We start from the raw sequence: 12584 nt of genomic DNA, 5'->3' as shown, positions 1-12584 counted from the left end.
AATGGAAATTTCTGGCCTTATTTGGCTAAAAACACAATTTTGGACTTATTTGGTCTTCGCTAGAAAGTAGAAGGGTTGATTTGACATTTTTTCCAATTTTGTAACCTTAAGAAACCTACGTGAAAAATTAGCAATGGATTTGCAATTCGTTGCTAATTTTGAAACCATAAAGAACCTACATAAATAATTAGTAACAGATTTGCAATTTGTTGTTAATTTTAGGAGGGAAAAATCTCGCTATTAAAAACTTAAAAGTGTATCTAATTAATACTTAGCAACAGATTCCGAAATTCATTGCTAATTAGCAGTGGATTTGCATCCATTGCTAAATTCATTACTGATTTGCGTATTTATATTTTCAAATACTACATATCCCTTTCTCATAGCATTCATTCACTCATTTTCTTTTCTCCCATTCCAATCTTTCTTCTCTCTTCTTTTACTTTCTTCCCAATTCTTTTTTTTTTATTATTCCTTTTCTTTCATTTTCTTCACTTGTGCTTTTCATCACTTTCTTCTCTTTTATTTCCTTTGCTTCCCAAATATCTAATTTTTCTTCATATTCTTTCATTTTCTTCCCAAATCTATAATTCTTTTTTCCTTTTCTTTCATCTTCTTCATTTTTCTTTCATTTTCTATCATTAATTTCTTCCCTTTACTTTCATTTTCTTCCCTTTTCTTCCTAATTCTCTTACCATTTTCTCACATTTTCTTTCATCTTCTTCCATTTTCTCTTATTATTATCTTCACTTTTCTTCCATTATCTCTCATTTTCTTCTATCATTTCTCTCATTCTCACTTTTCCTATCATTTTCTTTATTTTTATTATTTTCCTTTTATATTCTATTTTCATTATTATAATTTTCCCTTAATTTATTTTTTCACCATAATTTTTTTTTCAAATAATACTTTTTTACTCTCATTATAACGTATTTATAATAACAATTAGTGAGAAATTATGTATATTAAAATTCATTATTTATAATGTATTCATAATAACATTAAATAGCAAGCAAACTAACAACATATTATAAATCGGTTGCAACTTCCATTGCTAAGTAAATCAATTAGAAATGGAAAAACAAAACCATTGCTAAAATGCTTAAGCAACCAATTATGATATCTGTTGCTATTTCGCAACGAATTTTTATATGTTGCTAGTAGCAACGGATTATTTTTTTGCAAATTTTTCTATTTTTTAAAAAATTAATTACATTGGCAATGGAAAACATTGTAGCAACAAAAAATTTTGTTGCTAAGTGAATTAGCAATGAGACTCACTGCAATAGGTAGAAATCAATTGCAAATCCGTTGCTAAATCATTTAGCAATGAATTTTGATGCATTAGCAATGGAAAAAAATACATTGCTAATCTGCGTTTTTTTTTTTTTTTTTCCATAAAGAGAGAATGTTGTTGATTTTGATTATTAGGGTTATTATCAGTGGAATATTTAGTTAACAAAGAGATAATGTCCAACTTAAGAAGGATTAGGATGAGGATGAGAAAAGGATTAACTAGGTAGAAGGGAGAGCTCACAAGTCAATTAAGAGAAGAGATTGAAGTAGAAACTTAAGCTAAAGAAGGAGTAAGATTAGGAGAAAAGGTGATAGGGACATAAAGGTGTCTCCAAAAAATTAGAAGATGAAAATAGGGTAGGAGCAATACTTGAGAAGTTGGTTAACCAAATTTTATTGTTTTGAAGGGAAAAAATTTCAATAAACTAAAGATGTCTTGGTACATAGATACAAGCACTCAGTATATTTTTTGCCACAGTAAGATGGTGAATCTCCTAAATAAATGCATGCTTGAAAAAGAAAAGAATTAAAAGTTATTATATATGGTCTTAGAAGAGGAAATATATCACAACCAAAAATTAAAAAAAAAAATTCAAATTGGGTTTGGTACCATATAACTTAAAGAAGAATGCTTACCTACAATAAACAAAGGAAGACAATTTCTAGAGGAAACATCATGATCAAAAGCAAAATTACATAACTTTTGGGTAGATCACCATTAGTAAAGGGAGTAAGATATTTATTAACAATATGCTAATTTTACATCCAATAATCCCATTTTCTTCATGGAAATGGACAAGAAAATCGATGATCAATGCCAATTCGCGAAAAATATTTACTCCATTTTTGGTGTTTACTACTTAATTCAGAATAAAAAAAGGCTTTAATTCTTCTATTAAACTATCATTTAACAAAGGGGTTTTTTTTAAGCAAAATGAAATTTTATTGATAGAGAAATATAAGAAATCAAAAGAGAAAATCCAGGAACAAAAGAAACAACCCAAACAAACAAACTAAGCAAAATTCACAACAAAAGGAAAAATCCCCACATAGCGAAAGATCTAAAAGCAAAACCATAATAGCCTTGAAAACTCAGCCTCATGCATAGCCTTGATATAAATTTGCTAGTCCCAACAATACACATATACTACTACCAACGCCCAAGAAAAGCAAAGAAGCTTCTAGCACAGCCTTGAAACTCTACACTTCTTGATCAAGAAACCCAAGTTCATAGAAAGAAGAAGCCTGAAATATGAGATCCTGGTCTCTTATAATAAATGTATAATAAAGGATTATTTTATTCCTAGGAAAATGAAAAATGTATGATAAAGTTTATTTCATTGTTAAGAAAGTGCACTTAGGTATAACTTATGAAATTGTTAAAGAAAAATACAAAATACCTTTGGCTTGAGCTAGAAATAGGACCTTAGATATCATAATGAAAACAACAAGAAAGTTACTTTAATGATGATCTTAGAAAGGCCATTGTAGAAACCGCCTGTCTTTGAATTAAATACACAGTCAAGGACGTTTACTAGTGGAGGGCCTCAGGTTGGCTACTAGATAAGGCATAAACTTGAAATTAATTGGTGTAGTGACAGAGGCTTAAGGTTGCCATTAAAACCATCCCAAGCTTCGCATGATAAATCCATTAATTTGATAGAAGTGAATTTAACTCTACTTTGCTGCTAGGTTTTTTTATGGGTCATTTCTCTTAGAGCAAATCTGTGTGAGTTCTCTACAAACCAAGTATATTTAGGCTACGGAATTACATATGTAATTCATTTTTAATTGCTTATGCCTTTACCAATGATTTAAGTATGATTTTATGAGTTTATACATGCCAATGGGTTAAGATCCATGGAGTTATATTTTTTAAAATTGATGTAAGCGCTTGATTGCTTGTTTTCTGGCATAAATGGCATTTTTAGCATATAAAAAATGTGTTTACATAATTTTAGGTTGATTTACCATTAGAATACCTTAATTATACAATATTAGAAAAATGTTCAAGGGGCCTCCTTTGAAGCTTGAGATCTCTCTATATAAAGTTTTTTAGGTACTAAAATTATACCTTAACAAAACTAGGTATGTCAAGCTTTCCAATATTATATGGCATGAATTTTTTTGATCTAAAATGAAGAAGTTTAGCTATTCAAAATTAGAAAACTTATTTAAAATCTAGAAAAAATATGGTTTGCAAAGGTTAAAGATGACCCCTTTGGTCATTTTCCAATTGTGATAGTGGGTTGGATATGCCTAAACAATGTTTTAGGGTCCTTATTTCAAGAAATTGACCCCTACCAAATGATTTTTAAAGACCCAAAAATCCTGATCGAAAAACATTTGGAGGGCTTCGATGTTGCTAGAGGCGGCTTGTGGCAAACACACACAACCCTAGCTCAACAAATAAGAGCAGAGCACATGCATGGCACATGCCATGCACTAGGCCAAAAGGTCATGTGAGTGCAGAGCACTAAGCCTTTAGCTTTGCATGTATGCATTTTGGGCCTAGGCCTGGTCCACAATTTTGTTAGATAAAATCTAACTGAATTTGAAATTTTATTTTAACTTGTGCTTTTTAGGATGTGTTTGGTAGAAGGTTAAAAAATCAAGGGTAAATGTTAACCTTGAAAAGGGTAATTATTACCTTAGGTCTCTAAGGTTAATATTTAACCTCCAAAAAAGTCATAAATATTAATGGAGTGAAAAATTAATCTATTCTCTTTAAGTATCTATTTTAAATATTCAAACAATATTAATAAGAGGTAAAAAGTTACAAGGGTAATAATTACCCCTTTTTAACCTCATATCAAATGCTCCTTTAGTCATAAATTTAATTATTGATATTAGATACTGCTTAATTTAATAATTTTATCTTTATAATTATTGATATAAAAACCCTCAAAAGTTTGCTCAAATAACTAAAGAATTAGATGTATCACCAATTTCAAATATTATACATTTGGATGAGGTAATCTTGGGAAGCACAGAAGCTGATTTAGGACATTATGCAAGAAATAAACCTTTCTTAAAAGAGAAGAGAATTTGAAAGTTAAAAGTGGAAGAAAATGTAGACGATCATTTGGATTACTTAAAGGAAGCTTGTAATAAGACAGATGAAGTACAGAAGCTAAGTGCTATCAAAGGAAAATTAGAAACGTAGGTTTTGAATATAAAACTTGCAAGGCCCTGTAATAAGGGTCCAAGAAAAAGAAGCCAAAAAGTTCTCTTTGGAGGTATGATAGCAATTTCATTTAATCCAAAGGCCCCATTTATCTTCCACTTTTCTTCCCTTTTCCATTTGAGATGTTATGCTTTTTTTCTTTTAGTGAATGTCTTCTTTGACACTACATGTTTTAGGAATATCTTAATGGCAAACTAGTTGTTTATTCTTAATATTAAAATTACAATATAGAGCCATCCAATTTGAGCAAGGTTAAATAGTAAACACAGTTTCTGACACCCATGTGCCCAGTATAAACAAATGTTTGTATTAGTGAATAAGGAAATTATCAATTCAAAATTTTAATTCAATCGATAATTTTGATTTAAACTAAATATCAAACCCATATATATCGGTGTACAAATTAATATAATAATTAAAATTTTTACTAATATATAAAGAAAATAAATAATTTAACTTATTGAAGTTCATTTGATTCATTTTTTAAAAAGGTAAAAAATTTTAAATTTTTATTACACAACATGCGAGACTACTTCCTCTAAAATAGAAATCATCTATCACAATCATCATATCAACCTAAGTCTATCTATTGCCTATATAAAAAGCTCAAGCCTCTATTCAGGTATACTGCTGTCTCTGTTCAATTTTATACTTTGCTTAGTACTATTATTGACTTAAGCATAAGAAATATTACTCAAGCTAACCCATCTAATGTTTCTCTCTTGTCTCACTATTCCGAATCAGCAAAAAAAATTTACAAACAACATCAGTGGCGCCGTCTATGAAAAGCAAACGACACATGAAAGCTCTGTATTTTCTTATATTTTTCATAATTTAAATCTAAAAAGGTGAAAGAAAAAATAATACAAGTGAATGGCTTATGACTTATGACAATCCAGCCAAAAAAATCTATTACTACCACTCAAGAATCTCAAAGATGTTTCATTATGAGTTTGAGCAATAGTGACTTTGAGTAGTTTTTCCATTGTTTATTAATCTGAAACGCAATATGTTGTGTATATATATATATATATATATATATATATATATATATATATATATATATATATATATATATATATATATATGTATGACATATATGTTATGTGAATTTAAACGTAGATATTTTATTTTCACATATTTTTTTTAAATGTTATTGTTAGAAATAGGTTATTTGTTAACCAAAACAATTAAATTAAGAAGTATTTTTCTTTTCTTGATTGTATTAACTTCGATTGATATTTTACCTCGAAATTATTTATTGAAGGAGCATAATTTTTTTGCTTTTTAGGTAAGAAGTATCTCATCAGTTAAATAAATAAACACACAAACTTAAGGAAGGGTGTTATACGTATCCTAAAGAAAAGCTGCCATTTAATGATTACATTTGCACGTAACGCTCGTATATCTTTTTAAATTGAGGGACAAAATTACTGTCAGTCACAAGATATTCTAATTATTACTAATTACAATAAATTGTCGTTTCTTGTCTTTAAAACTTATATGAAAACAATGAGCAACTATGCAAAACTGTGGATTATTTCATTAAACCCAAATAAAATAATAATAATATAATTGGTTCCATATAATTTCTGAGCAATTAATTTTGAGATTGGATGATTTTCTTTTCATTTCATTCTTAGTAATCTCAATTATAGTAAGTAGCTTCGTGAAAGAAATTAATTGTCTAATAATAATAATAATAATAAAGGGAGACAACACATACTGCAACTCAAACTGAGAATATATGTGTAGTTACCCTAACAAAAATTTAAAAAAAAATGACAATTTTATTTTTACTTCATTTTATAAAGTTTTTGAATGAGCCGTTTGCATATATTATGCCTACCCTTCTCTTTTTTATAATTCCTCCCGTATAAAATTCTTATGTTACATATTTTATTGATTAAGGCATTATTATGAATTAATGTCCCTCGCTCTATTAGATATTTATCTTTCTAATTCCAATTAAATCTTAATTATTTATAAGAAAATAAAAAATATTATCCTATGATTTGGTCTCAAAATTTAAATTAATATATAAATAAAAAAAAGTAAACACGCTTATAATTACATAAATTAATTTTTTAATTTTTTTATTAATTGATTTATGATTAATTTAGTAACTATAATTAATTATTAGTGATTAGTGATTAGTAGTAGTTTGTTAATTTTAGTGGTCAATAATCAATGATTAAATAGTAAAAAAATATATACTGAATATTCTAATTTTTTTATATAATTGGTTTTTACTAAAATTTGAATACAAATTTTCGTATATATATTAATTTTAAATAATTTATCAAAAAAACACATCAAAATCAATGATAAGTAGGGGTGGAGTTAGAAAATTATTTTCGAGCAGTCAACATTATACATAAAATTAATTTAATATTTTATTTAATTACATTTTTTCCCTATAAATTTCTTATTTTTTGCATATTTTGAAGGGTCAATATTGTATATTCAAAAATATCATAATAGAGTGTAATTAGGTTAGAATTTTTTTAAAGGTACTAATACTTTAAAAAAATTTTGAATATATAATAAAAAATAAATAATTCTAATATTTTACGCTATTTATATCTTAATAAAATAATATAATTATTTTTTTAGGGAAATTAATATCTAAAATAAAATAATTTTTTCTCTAAATATATACATATATATACAGGAAAAATTTAAAAAGATTGGAGGCCAAAGGCTTCCCCTAGTCCTCTCCCTCCGCCCTCTGACGATAAGATATTATTAACTCCCAAACACTCAATTAAAAAGAATTTTATTAATATATATGAAATGAATAGTGAGAATTGAAGCCAGAAAAATAGGGTAATAATAACCTCATTAGCAAAATCAACCCTAGGGTTATGATATTATTATTTTCCTTACTTATTGTCACAGTATTTTTAAGTCCATTTTGGTGACATCGAAATTATTTTTTTTTTCTTTAATAATTTTAAAAGCACACTCTTCATATTGACTCCTTCGTATCAACTCGGTGCATTCTAAATAAATAATTATTAAATATTTTATCTTAAAATAAATTATATAATAAAACAGTTATTCCATATTATAACATGAAATAGTAAATATATCATAATTATATATATATATAGCCACCTCACATTTTTTTTAAAAATAAATAAATAAATAAATATATATATATATATATATATATATATCCACCAACTATTAAATTGCTATTCTATATTAAGATATTTTATATGAAATCGGGGTGATACTATATAATTTATCCTCTTTCAGGGAGTTAAATCCACGTTGATAAAGAAGAGGAGCAACAATCCTTATAATTAAACTAGATTAACCATATTGGCTTTGATATTATTATTTGTTTTTCTTGTAAGAAGGGCTATGATATTATTAATTCTAGCTAGTGATATCCAAAAGGATATGTTTAGTTTAGACAAGTGGGACCCAATTAAAAGGCAAAGAAATCCATTATTTATTATTTTTCTAGCAACGCGGTTAGCATACATATATATGTATATATATTTTCCGTTTTTGTTTTCGAGCCTAGTAACGGCATTGCCTTATGATTGTATTTTGGCCATCTTCTATTGCCACCCTAATCATCTCTCCCTCTCTCTCTCTTCGCTTTGCCTCCTTTTTAAACCCTTCCTTTCTCTTATTCTTCTTCCTCATATCACCACCCCCTTCATTCTTCTATCTGTCTATGGCCCTGTCTAAAGAAGAAGCTCATCATCATGAAGCTTTCTTATGGGAAAACCAAAAATGGGTTCTATCCAATTCCGACAATACTTCAGGCGGCAGCCATGAGAAATCAGAGAAGAAGGTGCTTCCGAGTTCCAACACTCTTAATGGCCAAACACAACTAGGGAAAGAACTGGCTAAGAGTAAGCGAGGTCGAGGTGATGTGCATAAAAATGGCAAGGGAAGCGATGATAGTGGGGCCAAACACGAAAAAGCAAGTGGTGGTGGTGGTGGTGGCTGCGGCGGCGGTGGAGAATCGGATCATGAGATACATATATGGACAGAAAGAGAAAGAAGAAAGAAGATGAGGAATATGTTTGCTAATCTTCATACTTTGCTTCCTCAACTTCCTCCAAAGGTAAAGAACCAACAAGTTTCAAGCTCTATATATAAATAAAAATAAAGGCTAAGTAGCTAGCCATAGCCTGTTTAATTAATTACCATTTTTCTCTTCTTCTTTCATGATTTGATGCAATCTCTTTATGGGTGTGAGCTTTGAAGAGCAAGCTATTAACTTTTTATCTTTAAGAATGAAGGGATACCTTATCTTGCCTCTTTGATACTTGAAGTTTTTTGGTTAAAGGTGAATCGTTTTTGTTCTCTTCCTTCATGGGCAGTTAGATAGAAGGGTTGATATTGCTTAACTTTTTTTTTCTCATTTTACGTTGGTTTTTCTATTAAATTTAAGAACTCTCTATTAAATTTAAGTAACACATGTATGTTCTTATTGCAAGAAGCTTATAGAGGGTTTTAGAAATTCCTTAATATATTTGCTTAATTATTCTCTTATTTTTTTGGTGACTGTGCTTAAAGAAATGCACGGTTAAGCTCTTGATAAACTTCAGAATTCGCTGTCCAGTTTAAAGTCCTCAAAAGTTCCATAGCTAGGTTAACTTTCTCTAAGGATATATGTTCTTTACATGCCTCAGTGGATTTCATCCATTTGTTCAGTAGTAGAAACCCTCGATTTTGTACCTAAGAAATGAGAACAAAGGGAAAAGGAGAGAGAACTTATAGCTGGGTTTGAAGTTTTAACCTTAATTAACCCTCAACACTAGTAGAAGATATGCATATATTCACTGAATTATACGAGCATATGACTTAAAAAAGGGAAGAATAAGAAAGCTGTTATTTTTAATATATTAGAAAATATATATCATAAGATTCATATAATGAAAAGTGACTGAATTTTACATTGGTCATCAGTCAACAGCAATCTTCTTTTATCTAGGCTTGAAACTGATTATGCTTACTAAGCTCACTTATAGGTGGAGGAGTCATATCTATTAGAACGGGATAAGCATCTATATAATCAACCCCAATTAATTTAAAATTAAAATTTAATTGTTGTCATAGATTTTATATATATACACTTATCAATGGATTTCTTTCCAAATTTACGATAGATCTCTATTTATTGCATACTATATTTTGTAATCCAACAATATAAGATCTCCCAAATCCCAAATTTAATATTTAGAATGAGGAAATGCTACTTTGCCTAATAATTTTTATTGCCCTAATTATCTCTTTTAGTTTGCTATCTTCTCTATCTATTCATAAAAATCTATATCCACCTTTGAATTTTCAGGGCATATTACTAACCTAATACCAATAAAAATATGCCATGTTAAATGTGATAATAAGACAATATAAAATTTTTTGTCTAAACTGAATTCATATGCACTTATGAATCTAAACATAATATATATAGGATGGAATCTACTTGTAAAATAGGAGGGATCTATATATTTGTATCTTAAATCAATGAAAAACTAAGTTTATATATGTTTTCCTACACATTGAATTTATATAGATGGCAAAAGTATGAATAATAATGTTTCAATTTTGTCATGCTATATATCTTCTTCAAATAATAAGATGTAATTTACGTTCTCTCTCTCTCTCTCTCTCTAATTTTAACTATCATGAGGAGATATTACAAGCCTTACTTTTCATATATACAAAGTACACAATATGTACTTAATAATTAACCTTTCCTCCCTTTTCCATGCGTGTATTGATTTTAATTAAAGGTAAATTAATTTGCAGGCTGACAAGTCCACCATTGTTGATGAGGCAGTGAACTACATCAAAACCCTACAGCAAACACTACAGAAGCTACAAAAGCAAAAACTTGAAAGGCTTCAAGGTGCCACAGCTTTCTCTTATGACCCAACTTTCTCTTTGATTTGCCCACAAAAGCTAGCAGACTCAAGGGAGGCATTCTTAGCAGATCAGGGATCCAATAACTTAGCAATTGCTTCAACCAAACCTTCAAATAATGTACCTTCAGTTGCAAGGTTTCCTGTGCTCTTCCAAACATGGACTTCTTCTAATGTTGTCTTGAACATTTGTGGTGATGAAGCACAAATTAGCATATGCTCTTCCAAGAAGCATTGTCTCTTCACTACTATCTGCTATGTGCTGGAAAAGCATAACATTGAGATACTATCTGCTCATGTTTCCTCAGATTGCAATCAAAGCATGTACATGATTCAAGCGCATGTAAGTTACTGTCATATTTTTAGTTAATTTCTTACTTTTGTTTTTCAGTTGCAGCACTTGCTTATGAATTGTTTTTAACTAGTTCCAGAAATATCAAAGTTAAGAGAATGTATTACTATTGAAAAGACAGATTAACAAAACCAAGACAAGAAAATAATTGTAATTATATAACTAAGAAAGGACTTAATTAGACTACCTGATTTTTTCCCAAACTGGATGAGGTACAAAATGGGATATAATTTTCTCATCTTTAGCTCAATGTACCAGATTCATTTTCAGAGTTGTGAAATCTTAAATTTGATTCCCAATCAGAACCAGTTGTAGGAAAAAAAAATTTTCTAATTGTCCCATTGGAAACAAATTTCTACTTTTCATAGTACAATTCTTAGTTGGTAAGTATATATATAAGCAGAAGTACTTTTTGAACTTTTTTTTTTTCAATTTTTTGTGTATATGTGTGTCCTTTATATATGTGTGAATGGAATTGCATCCGTGCAGTGCACTTGTGAATCATAATGACCCAACCTGTAGGTTTTTTTCCTCCAAGCACTGATGAGTTTCAAGTCATATAAGGTAAAATTTTTAATTATTTAGAAAATAATTAATGAATAATATATTCAAATTTTGGGATTATATATCAACCTAATTATCAAAACATTTATGAAGTTTCTTTGAAGAAATGAATGAAGGAATTAAAAGGAAAAAAAAAATACAAGAAAACTAGTAATTAATCCATCTGTTGTGTCTTAAAAACAGTAATCATGTACTATTTTATTTACCTTATTCGAGCAGAAAAAAACTTACATGTTTAAAACTAATGCAGGTAAACAGAACTTCTGATCATTTCTCAGAGGCAATGCCAGTAGAAGAAATATACAGACAAGCTGCAGGTGAGATAATGTGCTGGGTATCTTCATGATCATTACTTGGAAACGCAAACCCTAAAACTGTTTCATAGGAGAGTATTGCCCAAGCCTGGATCTTCTTATGCGTGGGTTTTGTTTTCTCCAAAGGAAAGCAAGAACTCTTCATATATACAGTAGCAAATATACATATATATGTAAGCCTTTATACTTTGAAGTAGGTAGCATGCTAGGGTTTTAATTTGTTACCTTGGAGGCCAGTTGGTCTATGTACTTCAATATATGTAGTTGCATCTTGATGATATATGATCATAAAAGTTTCAGCGAAACAGTTCTTAGCATCATTCAGTTTTGAACAATATTATGCAAATGAAATTTTAATGTATGACAACTTCAACTTCATTCAAATCCATTTATTCATCTCAATTTTCTTCTTTTTCTATTTGATTCGTATAAGAAAAAAAAAATTGATATTGATCAATCTTGTGAGTATATACACCTAAGAAAATCTTAGCCAAGTTCATGGATTGAATACTCAATTCTTGCATCCAAAAATAACTAGAAGAAAGTAGGCAGATGATGGAAAAAAATATATGAAAAATAAAAAAGTCTGTTAAATCTTCTAAAATAGGTGGAGAGAGGAAAACTATGTAATGGAAGCTCTCTCATTTTAGGCTTGGTGATGCACCAAGTGGAAGCAAGTAAATAAGATTTATTGGGTGGATTGAAACCTATTGATGGGTTCTTTTTCGGCAGACCATTGAATGATAGCCGTGTAGAACTTGCATACAAATTAACAAAGGTTATGGTGTGAAAGGAGGTTTCCCATTGTAGGGCTTCCAAGAATTAGGTGGACCATTGAATGATAGCCGTGTAGAACTTGCATACAAATTAACGAAGGTTATGGTGTGAAAGAAGGTTTCCCATTCTAGGGCTTCCAAGAATTAAGTTATAAATTTGTTATTGGAGAAAAGTGGCTTTGAACATAAAAAGGGAGT

The 12584-nt window shown here is 29.1% G+C and overlaps 1 protein-coding gene across 1 annotated transcript; it reads left to right on the top strand.

Moving 5' to 3' along the window:
* Positions 1–8040: 8040 nt before the first annotated feature.
* LOC110658860 (transcription factor bHLH95-like) lies at positions 8041–11896 on the top strand. Its single transcript, XM_021816625.2, has 3 exons — positions 8041–8573; positions 10268–10723; positions 11547–11896. Exons 1-3 carry the CDS (start codon positions 8178–8180, stop codon positions 11640–11642), a joined length of 948 nt encoding a protein of 315 aa, XP_021672317.2. The 5' UTR covers positions 8041–8177; the 3' UTR covers positions 11643–11896.
* The last annotated feature ends 688 nt before the right edge of the window (positions 11897–12584 follow it).

Source organism: Hevea brasiliensis, chromosome 14 (genome assembly GCF_030052815.1).
Source record: "Hevea brasiliensis isolate MT/VB/25A 57/8 chromosome 14, ASM3005281v1, whole genome shotgun sequence".
Lineage (NCBI taxonomy): Eukaryota > Viridiplantae > Streptophyta > Magnoliopsida > Malpighiales > Euphorbiaceae > Hevea > Hevea brasiliensis.
Note: the sequence above shows the minus strand (reverse complement) of the source record. Positions and strands in the feature narration are given on the sequence as shown.

Excerpts from the sequence above, each read along its gene's own strand:
- LOC110658860 (XM_021816625.2), top strand. The coding sequence starts at position 8,178 with ATGGCCCTGTCTAAAGAAGAAGCTCATCATCATGAAGCTTTCTTATGG. Across the intron at positions 8,574-10,267 it reads TTCCTCAACTTCCTCCAAAG|GCTGACAAGTCCACCATTGT; the intron begins GTAAAGAACCAA and ends ATTAATTTGCAG. Across the intron at positions 10,724-11,546 it reads TGTACATGATTCAAGCGCAT|GTAAACAGAACTTCTGATCA; the intron begins GTAAGTTACTGT and ends AAACTAATGCAG.